We start from the raw sequence: 14,647 nt of genomic DNA on the forward strand, positions 1-14,647 counted from the left end.
CTCAATCTCTGGCCCAACATCTTGTCACTGTATTACTAAAGTATTTTAAACATAGTTAAGTATATAAGAGGAAATAGTCTAACAGATTTATTTTGAAAAACTGAATTCTATGCTACTATATAAGCAAGGGTAAACATAATTTTTGTGTTTAATAAAAAATAAAGTGAACATAATTCATGTAACATTCTTTAAGTAAGACACTTAGGACCAAATGACACACACACACACATACACACATACATAAATATATATAAAATCAAAACCTGAACTGAAATATACCTTTGAAAACTAAAATTAATATTTTTGACTACTTACTCTACTTAGTGCTTACTACATCTAAAGTGTAAATATATTTTTTAGAAGACTGAGACTAATCAGCCCCTAATACAGGTAGAAGATTCTAGAAAACCTATGATTTGATCTCTTTGAAAAAAATGGAATACAATGAACAACAGCTAAATGGAAAAAATATCAAGGTGTCACTTAACAGAGGCCGTTATATGAAACAATACCAAAAAATAAGGAAGAAAATAAATTATTAGGAAAAATAGTCCTTATTCAATCCTTAATTTAGGGAAATAATTTCAATAATTCTAATACTAGCCAGTCTCCAAACAAATCTATCTTTAACTGGAAATCTGATGGACTTTGAATCAAATCTTCAAATATCCTGGTTTTCTGATAAAATATTAGTTTAAGATACTCCAAGAACCCTTCAAGATAATGAAGGAATAATTATTCTTAATATTCTTCATGACAATAATAATTCAATGTATCCAAAGTTTAATTTCGTTCCAAAATTAAATAAGCATGTCTTATGTAAACTAACATGTAATTATTAATTTCTTAGCTTCTTTAGCAATGGAAAAACACTGGTGAGCCAGTCAACATTACTCAGTTGAAGTTTCCTTTAACTGGTTTATTACGCCAATCTGAACTCATTTTTCATAACTTGCTCTACACTGGCTCCGTGAAGTTTTCTATAATCTCCCATCCTCATGTCTTTTTCTCACACTCGTCCTTACACTGTACACCCTCCTCTTTTCCTACATAAGATTATGACTCTTTCCCTTAATTACTTCTCTCTCTACATTTCTTAATCAATTCTTCAATACACATGCATTAACTCAGTTATTTTTTTTTTAACCTTTTCACCTTTCATACACAGTATGAGATATAGGAAATAGCCAGTTAGTATTATGATCAAAGAAAGGTGTAAGAACAAAACTCACATCACAGACACACAAGCACGGAGCCACGTACATAAAATAACATACATGTCTGAAAATGTACTAAACGTTGATCGTCTTACTATAGGCTAAAAAGTCATATTGAAAAAGATTATTCGACAGCCTTATTTACCTGATGATAAAATCCAGCTTGAGCCATGGGATCTGGCTGTGCCCATCTATACCCTACATGAGGCCATGAGGTAAACGTCTCCCGTCTGTTAGCTTCACTATACATCAATGATCTAAAAGTAAACATACTTTATGTAACCAAAGTTAGGCATCAAATTACAGTGACCCTATTACTCACCACTGAAGAAAAAAGCTTATCGGATTATCAACAAAAACTGGGACTGTTTAATGACCAAGTTCAAATTTGTATTATAAATTTGAAATGATTAAGTTTTAGGAATTTCCCATGAACAGAATAGGGAAAAAGAAACATGATAAGATGGCTGCTGCTGCTGCTGCTAAATCACTTCAGTCATGTCCGACTCTGTGCGACCCCACAGACGATTCTGTGCGACCCCACAGACGGCAGCCCACCAGGCTCCCCCGTCCCTGGGATTCTCCAAGCAAGAACTCTGGAGTGGGTTGCCATTTCTTTCTCTAATGCATGAAAGTGAAAAGTGAAAGTGAAGTCGCTCAGTCATGTCCGACTCTTAGCGACCCCCTGGACTGCAGCCTGCCAGGCTCCTCTGTCCATGGGATTTTCCAGGCAAGAGTACTGGAGTGGGGTGTCACTGCCTTCTCCAGATAAGATGGCTACAACAGATAATTCCATGGGTAGATTAAACTAACCAATGTTGCATAATAGCGATCAAGAGCAGAGAATCTGAAAATGTAGAGGCACAGAACCCTATGCTTTCATCAAGTGACAAGTTTTGCATAAATGGATAAAACCACAGCCAAAGGAACAGTAGTTTTACCCCAACCATACTGAAAAAGTATATTCTAGTTTAAGTTTTTTTTAGGTAGAAAGCAATTTTTATGTTCTTTCTCTAGAGAAATCCTTTTCCAGGAAATCTGTACTTTCCAGGGGATTATGAAAAAAAAGGAAATCTTCACACGTTTTCATTAACATAATTAGCTCATTGAGACTGAACCTGCAACAACAATACCAGAATATCTTTTTAAAAGAGACTATCAAAATTAGAAAAAGTCCACACAGCTTCAAATAAGAAAGGACCAGTATGCAAAGTTCCTTTTCCTAACACAGAAGAGAAACTGATTCAATAAAAGAAAAGTGGTAAAAGTGGTATGAGACCAGAAAAATACTTTTCTTTTAATTCTTCCCTTAAATTAGTACATGGTTTCTTGTAATACTGCTAATGAGATTTAGGTTTAACTCATAGTTGTGTCCTGATTTGGAAAAAAAAAAAAATAATTGCTTGATCAGGCTACAGACATCTTCATGTTTTCAGAACAGACAATCTGTCCACGTAAGTTATACTACCAAGCAAAACAGCAATAGCATCCGGTAGACCCTTACTCAAACCTCCAACAGACTTCAGAGCTCAAGGTTTTCATAAGGATTCCTAGAATCATATTTAATGAAATAAAAAACACAGACTACATCAAAATTAGAATTTTGAGAGATTTTAACACCTCCAGAAACACTGAAAATCCCATCTAATGAATGCATTTTCTAAAACAAACCATTCACCACAGCTTACACTGATTTCTTTAGAAAGTCTCCTACTGATTACAAAGAAAATAGCTCTGAAATTATAATCTAAAGATAGGCCAGGCTCTCAGACAAGAAACATTGATTCCTTCCTTTTTCCTTCTCCAGACATATTGCAAAGAATATTTTAATGATAGCCAAAGACATATCACATGACAGTTAAAATTAAAAAGGGCAGTCTCTACATTTTGCCCAAAAGTTAGAGACAGCAGGGTTACTATGGAATATAAAAATACTTCCCAAATGTTAACAACCAATAGACGTTACTTACATAATAAAAGAAACCACTTAACAAAAAAGGGGCAACTGATTAAGCAGTTTTGGTTTACAAAAGGATAAACTAAAAAATATTGCAAACTAATATAAGAGAATATGGGAATTCCCTGGTGGTCCAGTGGCTGGAACTCCACAGTTTAGCTGGTGAGAGCCTGGATTCAATCCCTGGTTGGAGAACTAGGATCCCACAAGCCATGTGGAACAGCCAGTTTAAAAAAAAAAAGAGCTATACTTAAGATAACAGAAGTTAAAGGTTAACTCATTCACTAATATTTTTGTTACATTGGCATGTACTCTTTATAAATGTACTACAGAAAACAACATGAGCAGTTAAATTCACATTCAATGAAAAAGTGAAAATGTAAAATGTTACATGGGAAGGCAAATGTGAACTTAACAAAATCGCTAAATGTAGTAACTCAGCAAAATGGTTCTAAACTTCATTACTAATAAATATTATCTCAAATAAAAATCACTTAAATTTTTCAGTGAAGGCACTACTGACTTTTAGTTTTCTATAAAGCATAACTCCCAAGAAATCTCTACTGAAGAAAATAATAACTGAGGTATGACTTTTTTAAACACTTTAAATCCAGGGCAGGCAGCATAAAAACCTTAATTCGAAACTGCCCTAGAAAAACAAAAGAGACAAAAAGCCCACAAAATGGCCCTTGAGTGCTTTTTTAGCTCTGCCCATTCTTTAAGAATATTTATCTATTTGGCTGCACTGGGTCTTCGTTGCGGCAGGCAGGGTCTTTAGTTGTGGCAAGCAAACTCTTAGCTGTGGCTTATGGGGTCTAGTTCCCCCGAAAAGGGATCGAACCTAGGCCCCTTGCAGGGAGAGCTCAGAGTCACAGCCCCTAGGCCACCAGGGACATCCCTTAACTGTCCATTTTTTAAGTAGGAAATAATATATGGCTCTTATATTCAAATTCTGGGACAGTGTTTTAATTTACCAAAATTTATGCCAAAGGACACAAAATTCATCAAGGCAAAATAATTCTTATATATTGAATAATTATCTATAATATATATTACATATTGAATAATTATAATATTAATGACTCAAATATTTACTAAGCAACTACAAACCTAGAATTTAAAATATATAGCTTCATAATCCTCTTAAACACTTTCCAGGCACCAAAAATAATTGTTTAACAACAGCAATTCGAGGAGTAGTTTACTTCATTTCAGTTTTTTGATCAAAATAAAAACCTAAGTGATTTTCAAAAATATTTAAAATCATAATCAAATTTACAGTTATTCTGTTAATCAAAACACTAATCAATTCCATGTTACTGTCACATCTCTTTATAAGCAAGTTCATACCTGTCCACAGAACGGCCTGGCCCCACCCCAAGTTCTGGACGCGCACTAGGTAAGAGGTAAGACAATCTGTCCATCACTGAGGAAGCCACAGGTAAGGCAGCAACATTTTGATTGATTTTCTTAAGTTCATTCACAATGGCACTGGCAATGGACTTCAACACATGATGAGGAAGATGAAATGTAACTGTGGCCCACTGAAAGAAAACAGCAGTGTAAGCAAAAGAAAACATACTCAATAGTTTCTACCAAAACCCTGATTTATACATTACAAGATAAATAACTATTTATAGTCTCAAGTCAGTTTACTCCATTAACTTATAATTCAAAGTAAGAACCTGCAATTACATAAAAAATGAAGTTAACCATCCTGAAAAAGAATGTTTAGACCCAGATGAGAGAGACAGAAGGACTCTTACTTTCATTTCTAGAACTAATCTGTTCACAGATTCAGAGCCTTTTGGTTGAAAGGGAGGCCAAATCCCCTTGAGAAAGGATCCCACAATGATGCCCCAACTCTCCACTGTCAATCATACCCCAAGCCTTCCTCAAAGGCACCTGTGGACATTCACTATAGTCACTGTGCACTTGGGAATGGAAATGCTGTGTGATATTCCAGGCACTACAAGAGAGGAACACTGAACTAACCTAAAACAGCACTGTGGTCCATTAATCAAAGTGGAGACTTATGATGGTGAAGTGACTACTGGAATTTTGGCCCAAAGCTGTCTCAGTGAGCTCTGTGGATCCTCAGATCTATCTTGTAGCTATCTCACTAGCTCCCAAATGTGTAACTGGAAGAGAAATAGAACAGACAGCTAGAAAAGTTCCTACACTGTTCCTCTGATCCTCTTGGACTACTAAAGGAAGAAAGGTCAACCAGGAGCCCCTAGAACTTTCATTTTTTTCCTACAAAGCTACTGAACTACAGCAATACCACATTCTGAGGAAATTTATGAGATTAATGTCACATTAACAGACCTGACAGAGGGGTAATCAAACGACCTCAACTCCATTTAACTGACCCACCGGCCCATGCAAAACGTAAATGGATCTTGAAGAATGACTGTGGATTATAAAATCAGGTGGACTTCAACTGCAGCTGATATTTCAGATGAGGTATTTTTACTGAAGCAAATTAACAAATCCCTTGATATTTGGTAGGCAGTTACAATTCTGTCAAGTATCTTTTTGTCTACACTAATTTTAAGGGCCATCCAAAAGTAAACTGCTTTTACCTGGCAGAAACAATAAATCTGCACAGTCTTACCCTAGGACTCATGCTCTTTACCAAACTCTAATCTGCAGGGATCCTAATCAACCCAACATCCTGCCGATCAGCACCTTTATCTATTGTATTAGTAACATCACAGTAACTGGTCCAGATGAGGGGAAAGGAGCAAGGACCTTAAATGCCTTAGTAAGACAAATGCAAGCCAGAGAGAATCAATATCCCCAGAAAAACTCAGGGTCCTAAAATCTCTGTGAAGTTTCTAGAGGTCCAGTAGGCTAGGCATGTCAGGATGTTTCCTCCAAGGTGAAAGAAAAGTTGCTACAACAATGAAAAAGAGGCACAATGCTCAGTGAGCCTAAGCAGGTTTTGGATCCAGTGTTCAGCATATTTGAGAATGTTGCTATAACTCAATTATCAAATAATACATGATGAAATTCCAGTACTTTGGACACCTCATGCGAAGAGTTGATTCATTGGAAAAGACTGTGATGCTGGGAGGGATTGGGGGCAGGAGGAGAAGGGAACAACAGAGGATGAGATGGCTGGATGGCATCACGGACTCGATGGACATGAGTCTGAATGAACTCCGGGATTTGGTGATGGACAGGGAGGCCTGGCGTGCTGTGATTCATGGGGTCACAAAGAGTCGGACACGACTGAGCAACTGAACTGAACCGAACAGAATAAGAGGTTCCTCAGCACACCCAGCCTGGAAACTCCCATCAACAGAGGAGCCTGATAGGCTGCAGTCCATGGGGTTGTGAAGACTCGGACATGACTGAGCGACTTTACTTTCACTTTTCACTTTCATGCATTGGAGAAGGAAATGGCAACCCACTCCAGTGTTCCTGCCTGGAGAATCCCAGGGACGGGGGAGCCTGGTGGGCTGCCGTCCATGGGTCGCACAGAGTCGGACACCACTGACGCAACTTAGCAGCAGCAGCAGCAGCACACCCAGGCTGAATCACAAGATGCTCTACCATGTGTATCTTGTGAGCATATTCAATGACACTAGAAGTATCTGCAACAAGTAAAGATGCTGTAGGGAGTCTCTGGGACAGTAATGTAGCAGGATGCTAAGACAAAACCACGCCTCTCCTGTAAACAATTCCTCTCCTCTTGAGAAACAGCTCCTGGCCTCTCAGTAGTTAGTTCTCATAAAAATGTGTCTACCCATGGGACAAGTGTGCATGCAGTCAGAGCTGGCCATCACAAACTAGGTGCTACCTGATACACCAAACCATATTACTGGGCGTGAGGGCTAGTATTCCTTAAGAGGTTTATAAGAAACCAATCTTGAGAAAGTCCAAAAGGCAATTCAATTTTGAACCAGCTGAATAATCAAGGAGCTGAGATTTCTACAATACCTATTCTGACAACAGCTCCTTTCTCATTCCACACTGATGGCTTCACAAGGAACTCCCTATGATGGGATAATTGAGGAAGAAAACCTTTAGATCTGACATACAGATGGTTCTCACATTATGAAAGTGCCGTACCAAAGTGGATGGCTGTAGCACCACAGTCCCAATCAGGACAGGGATGAGGGCAAATCTTTTCAGTGGGCAGAAGTTCAGCCAGTACATTGGACTGTTCTCTTTGTCTGGATTGAGAGGTGACCAGAAGTAAAGGTCCTCACTGATTAATGGACAACGGCTAACATTTTGGCTAGATGTTCAGACATCTGGAAAGATCAGGATTGGAAGACTGTTAACAAGGAAGTCAAGGGTAAAGGTCTATGGACAGACCTCTCCAAATAAACACAGTATGAAAATATTTGTGAAATATGTGAATGCTTATCAAAAGGCATCCATTATAGAGGAAATGGGCAAATTATACACAGTATATGAATGCCACTCACTCTTTTGCCATAACCACTCCAGCGCTTGCTCAACGAATCTATATGCAAAATGCCATGGTAAAAGAGAGAGGGTGTGCACAGGTCCAGCATGAACTTGCTCTCATCAAGACTAAGCAGGCTAACTGCAGGCCTGCCAATAGCAGATACCAAAGTTGAGCCACCAATGGGACACGTTTTCCAGAAGAACCAGCCAATTACCTTACTGCAGGTTGATTATATTAGATTTCTTCCATTATGGATTGGACAGCAATTTGTCTTTACTGTAGATACGTATTCTGACTGTGCATTTAACTGTTCTGCCCACAATGCTTCTGCCATAATATTAAACCACTAGAAAGTAGTCTATATAACTTTGCTTTTTGCTTCTCAGTAAGAAAGCACTTCAAAGGTGGGGGGAAGGGCTTGGAGGTTTGGAGGCAGTAGAAGAGGTAGGGGCAACAATGGGCTCTTGCCCCATGAAACTGAACTGTCTTACTATGGTGTCTTACAGAAGGAGATGACCTGACAAAAAGGTGTGGGCCCTTCCAAAGACTCATTTTCAGTACTAATTGGGAGAGATGCTTAAAAGTCTGGAATTCTAACATTACAGGATTATGTATATGCTTTTAATCAACAAAAAACACATAATATAGCTTCTCTCAGCAGGGTTGCTATTATACTTAATAATCCATTTCCAGCTTTTTTTTTTTAAGCTTTAGGCTCTAGAGGTCTTGTGACAAGGAAGGAATGTTCCACCAAGGGTACAACAATGGTTGCACTGAATTAGGTGTTAACACTGCTAACCAGCAATCTTGGGTTCCTCTTGTCACTGAGATCAAACCAGTCAATCCTAAAGGAAATCAACCCAGAATGTTCATTGGCAGGACTGATGCTGAAACTGAAGCTCCAATACTTTGGCCACCTGATGCAAAGAGCCAATTCATTGGAAAAGACCCTGCTGCTGCTGCTGCTAAGTCACTTCAGTTGTGTCCGACTCTGTGCGACCCCATAGACAGCAGCCCACCAGGCTCCCCCGTCCCTGGGTTTCTCCAGGTAAGAACACTGGAGTGGGTTGCCATTTCCTTCTCCAATGCATGAAAGTGAAAAGTGAAAGTGAAGTCACTCAGTCGTGTCCGACTCTTAGCGACCCCATGGACTGTAGCCTACCAGACGTCTCCGTCCATTTTCCCAGGCAAGAGTACTGGAGTGGGATGCCACTGCCTTCTCCACTGATGCTAGGCAAGACTAAATGCAAAAGAAGAAGGTGGTGACAGGATGAGATGGTTGGATGGCATCACCGACTCAATGGACATGAGTTGGAGCAAACTCCAGGAAATAGTGGAGGGACAGGGGAGCCTGCTGTGCTGAAGTCCATGAGGTCGCAAAGAATCAATCAGAATAGACTTAGCAGCTGAACAACAATATACATTAAATCATTATACTGTATACCTTAAAAAAAAAATCACACTGTACAACAATAACTTGTCGCGGAATCATCAGACAAAGTGGGTGGTAATTCTGCTGGTTAATATGATTAAAACTGACAAGGGAAACTGGATTGATGGAAGTAAGGAGAATTTAATTACAATCCAAGAGATTCTCCAGGGTGCCTCTAAGCTCTTCCACATCCAATATACAAGAGTGAAAGGACAATTACAACAACTTAGCACAGCACTACAAAGGATCTGAATCCTGCAAGAGTGAAGACTTAGGTCACTTGACAGTATAAAGACACCTGACCTTAACATTGCTAGTTAAGGACAAAGGGAGCATGGAATAGCTAGGAGAAGGAGACTGTAAATATCAAGAATATCATCTTTCTATTATACACAATTATAGAACTGAGAGATATGGTAACTATATATTTCTCATTACATAAATGATAGATGGATGAAGATTTAGATAAAGACATAGAGAGGTAAGTCATTATTTTACAGAAGAATTTTTTGTTGTAGTTAATTTAGTGTTTAGGTTTAGATGGGTTTAATTTAGGTTTAGTGATTAGGTAGCACAGCTCTGTTACCTAAACACTTGAAACTATAAATTTTAAGAGTAGCGAATATCACCTACAGATGGATAAAATATCTTTTGAAACTTTGTGTCTGCCTGTTCTGGGGACAGGGTGAGACAAATCTTCATTTTCCTTTTAGGAACAGAGCCTCTTGTTAAGTAAAAGCATAAGATTTTTGTTGCATGAAAGTTCAAACATGTATAGATGGTATGTATGGAGATGATGAGTAGCCAAAGGAGCAGACTGTGCCAGTTGTTAAGCTACTGTCTCTCAGGTCCAAACCTACCCTTTCCTCTCTTCTCGGTCATATTGGGGCTGGGATACTATAAACTATTATTTCTTCTTTACCAACTAGTTTCCTGACTGTCAAGTTCTGACAAAGGAACACAGGATGGAAACTGGAAAGCATGATAGGGGAAAAAGACTTGCTTCTTGCTAAATTACTTGTCATTGCTGTCAACATCATGTTAGCAAAGGATCTGGTGGCAGCAGCTGACTCCTCTGATCTTCAGAAGTTTTTCTGTTCTGTTTTCTTAGCACTCCGAGGACCAGTCTCACATATCTCCCTCAGAGGCACTAGCATCAGCCGAGTAGCACCCCCATTCAGAACTCTGAGTCTCAGTCCATCAGGCTCCAAGCTCCAAGCTCCTGAGGCACCTACTGGATAACAACTCCACCTCAGGAGTCCGAAGTCCCAGATCCAAGAGGCTCTTTTCTTAAGTTTTTAAGGATCTAGGTTCTAAAACCTGAACATCCTGTTCCTTCAGACCAAAATGAGTCCTGCTTCCCACAGTTAGCATCTGTGTTACCTCAGGGTTTTGTTTTCACTTTTTTGGTTCTCACACACATATTAAGTCAATTTCTCACAATGCTGAAACACACAACATGGTTTCTGTTTTTACTAAATAAAACGTTCCACTAATGGAATTAAGATTCATAAAATCATGGTGAATTTATAAAATATACTTCAATATAAATATTAGGAAGAATGCAGATGATATATGAGCACTGATAAGAAAATATCCTCAATATACATTCTTCAATGAACAAAAGCAAGGTATATGCTATAATCTGAATGCTTGTGACCCCGCAAAATCCATCTGCCGAAATTCTAACCCAAAGGGGGAGTCTATTAGCAGGTAGGGCCTTTGGAAGGAAGGTGATTAGGTCATGAGGGTGGAACCCTCTTTTATAAAAGGCTCCAGAGAGATCCCTTGCCTTTTTCACCATATAAGGACACAATGAGAAGGTACCAGCTATATCCCAGAAAGAAGGACTTTACCAAAAGAAGTTCCACTCATCACAGCAGTCCAAACAGACTAAGCAGTCCAAACAGTACACCACAGCACTGTAGTATAATTTCAACCGCACTTGAGAAAGATACTTACAAAGGCAAAATTGTTTTAGAAAACAGCTTCTACTTTATATGCTTCAATATAAAAATTGTATATGTATTACATTTATAATTTTTTTACAATCTTAAAAGAAAAATGCAGAAGAATTAATGAAATATAGCCAAGGATTTAATTCAAAGCCCTATCTCCCACCATAGTCATCAGTGCAAGGAAGAACAGAGAAAGGCAAAAGTATGGAAATGTTCTTTCTGTTATAACCCTAAACAAAGTAATTTTTTTTTAACTTCTTACCTTAGCAACTTTGTGGTTTGCTGCAGTCTCATGAGATGTATTTTTCAAACCATCTTTGAGCTGTGTGATGAACAAATCATAACCCTCTGTACTAGAAACATCTACCTTTTCTAAACATGCCGATAAGAGTTGTTGTGCCTAAATAAAAAAAGATCACAAAAGATTAACCATACCAAAAATGTTTAATTCAGATTCTTACACAAATATTCTAATTCTGAAAGGTACTATATGAAAATTTACTACTTCTACTTTTTTTAAACAATCTTAGCTAACAAAATAATGATTTGCAAGGCTGTTACAAAATTAAATGAGATATAGCAATGTACTCAGCATAGTACCACACAGTAAAGTCTCCATACATGGAAGTTTTTATAAACCAAAGCCAGACAGAAAAAACTGGACAAGCTGAAACTATAAACAAAAATAAAAGAGATAAAAAGTTAAAGACAAATGTAAAGTCCCTCAGTGAGCTTTATCACTCATTAAATCATCAGGTAATTTTTAAAAAGCCCTTTGCATTGTTACCCACATATTCAATATGAACTACATTAACAGAAACATATGGTCAATATATGGAAAAGAACACATCCACACTAATCCAACCAAACCCAGGACCACATACTTTAGGCAAGACAGTGAGAAACCAATGTGACGCAGGAAAGGGTACCTGGGATGGTGGAAGAACTACAAACAGTATTACATGAACAAGACAACTATAATTATTTGTGTAAAAAGACAGAAAAGCAGCAACAGACATCACAAGCTGGCAAGGTGGAAGAGGTGGCAGAAGTTGGCTAAATATCTAGCTAAATATTGACTTCAGAGTCCATTTTACATAAATGTTCAACTATTTTATTATAATTCTGTAGTTCCTACACTGTACACTACAATGTATAGAAGATATCAGCTTTATTAAGATATCACCAGGTCTAATTTCCTTAAAGTAGGAGGGGAAAAAATATTCAATACAAGTAGAACTAATTAATTTTCTGTCCAAAAATTTTAACATGCCCCCAGATCGAGATATTCTTATGACAAAAAGATGGCTACTCTGTTTTCAGAGCTCAGAATTTCAGCAAATGCTTTCAATATTAACATACTAGATGACTGTGATATGACACTGACCCACACAGTAACACTTTGCATGTCTTAAAAATGGGAAATAAGCTACATTGATTTTATCAACTAATCATTTCAATCCACCAAACACAAAACAGTTAATAATCAACAAACTGGGATAAAGACAGAAATAATATCTCACTTTTAGGGGGAATACATTATAATCTCTTATATTTTTAAGATGATTTAAAGTCTGATAAATCTGAAAAATATAGTTTTAAATTATATGATATGAATATCAACATACACAAAAGGATTTAAGTTAGGATACACTTATACATTAATTAATAAATATGTAACACAAAAAATATGTATGTTGAAATTTTAATCTGGAATTGTTAAGACACATGTTACATAGCCAAGATTACAGGTTGTCCATTAATATTTATTTCTTCTTTTTTAATATTAAAGAAAAAAACCACCTCAGCTTAACGTGGCCATATGACTAAATTCTGGCCAATGAATTAACTGAATATGAAAAGGGCACATGTGAAACAGTTTGTAGAACAGAACAAGAAAAATGAAGGAGGGGCTACAGAGAGAAGGAAAGGATGAGGGAGGGAGGTAAAAGGGAAAGGAGGAAAGGAAGGGCAGGTAATGCCAGTGTGCTCCCCGGCCTTTTGTCCTCCCTTTCCCTAAAACTGGGAAGTAATGAGACTTGAAGCAACAGTCTCGGACTCAAGAGATGGAAGCTAAGTGCTGCAGTAAGCAAAGCTGTCCCTATACTTGGCCTTGTACTGTTACTAGAAAAAAATTATCTTGTTTAAGCCACTGTATTTTGGGGTTTCTGTTAAAGTGGTTTAACCTGTACAATTCACAATTCCTTGTTTTTATAGGGGTACGTAGATAATATCCTCAAAGGACAATCTAATTCCATTTAACGACTAGTAAGTCTGAAACTACATTAAGTAGAAAAGCATACTGACACTTATTTCAACTTACCTCTGTGACAGGTAATTCAAGCTGAACCACATCATCTTGCTTTGAAACTGGAGTTTGCAGAGCAGTGTCTAACAACAAGATTCCATTAAGGTCCTTCCTACACCCCACTGCATAATCATCCACAAAAATAACTTTATCCACGGCAGAAATATACTGACATTTCACCTGTCCACCTGGTTTAGCTGTTAAAAGAACAAAAATTCAACACTGAAGATGTTAAGACCAATAGATCTTTTAAAATAAATGCTTACATGGCAACTAAATACCTTATATAATCTTTGACTAGAAAAAGATTCTCTAAAGGGCATTATTAGAACTGATTAAATTGGAATATGTACTGTAGCTTAAAGTAACAAGATGAAATTATCAGAACTTGAAAACTTCATTGCTGTTATGAAAGCAAGTATCATTGTTCTTAGAAATAAACACAGAAATAGTAAAAGACAAAAGGATATGATATATGCAACCTATTCACAAGTGAGCAAAAGTAGTATGAATGTATACATGAGGGAATGATAATCAAATGTGGTATAATATTTAAAATATTAAAATTAGTGGACCTTAGCAAAGGTTATAGGGAAGTTCTCTGTATTACACTACTTCAAAATAATTTGTTTTGGAAAAAAATTTAAACATCCAATACTACACAACATTGTACATCAACTATACTGTAATTAAAATAAATAAATATTCAGTATCGTTTTACATCTTTCCCCCCTTCCCCTACAAAAGTCATTAAGCATAAAGTCAATGTGGACAGTTTCTAGGTAATGACCTCAAAAGTTCTTTTGGGCTTTTATACCTAAGATATGCTTCCCAGGTGGGAAGATGGCTTCCCAGTCCCAAGTGGCGCTAGTGGTAAAGAATCCTTCTGCCAATGCAGAAGACAGAAGAGGCATAAATTCAATCCCTGGGTCGGGAAGGCTCCCTAGAGGAGGAAATGGCAACCTACTCCAGTATTCTTGCCTGGGAAATCCCATGGACAGAGGAGTTTAGCAGGTTATAGTCCGTGGAGTTGCAAACAGTCGGACACGACTGAGTACACACACATACATGTCTGAGATAAAATTGTGGAAGATGGCTATAACCTAAGAGAACTAGTCAAGCGTCTTAGTTCAACTACTACTGAAAAGCCACAGTCAACTATTACTGAAGATCAATGTCCTCTGAAGTTTCTGCTGAATCAGTATCAGAAGAGTATTTTAATAGAAAATGAATATACTAACTATAAAATTTATCAGAATAAAATAAGAGCAGAATTTCAAGGAGTATTACAAACGATAGTAAAACACGGAAGCTTTAAAAGTAAAACCAAAAAGCACAATTTGGAAAAG

The 14,647-nt window shown here is 37.5% G+C and overlaps 1 protein-coding gene across 13 annotated transcripts in view; it reads right to left on the reverse strand.

The window, feature by feature from the left end:
* Nucleotides 1-14,647, reverse strand: part of BIRC6 (baculoviral IAP repeat containing 6) — a 209,152-nt gene that overhangs the window by 168,316 nt on the left and 26,189 nt on the right. For all 13 annotated transcript variants that reach the window (XR_011255747.1, XM_069583614.1, XM_069583613.1 and 10 more), the window contains exons 2-5: nucleotides 13,314-13,495; nucleotides 11,253-11,390; nucleotides 4,525-4,718; nucleotides 1,363-1,474 (exon numbers count right to left, since the gene is read on the reverse strand). Coding sequence is in view for 12 of the 13 variants with exons in the window: in XM_069583614.1 (XP_069439715.1) it covers nucleotides 1,363-1,474; nucleotides 4,525-4,718; nucleotides 11,253-11,390; nucleotides 13,314-13,495 (626 nt within the window). In the remaining variant the exon portion in view is untranslated. The remainder of the gene's footprint in view (nucleotides 1-1,362; nucleotides 1,475-4,524; nucleotides 4,719-11,252; nucleotides 11,391-13,313; nucleotides 13,496-14,647) is intronic.

Source organism: Ovis canadensis, chromosome 3, assembly GCF_042477335.2.
Source record: "Ovis canadensis isolate MfBH-ARS-UI-01 breed Bighorn chromosome 3, ARS-UI_OviCan_v2, whole genome shotgun sequence".
Lineage (NCBI taxonomy): Eukaryota > Metazoa > Chordata > Mammalia > Artiodactyla > Bovidae > Ovis > Ovis canadensis.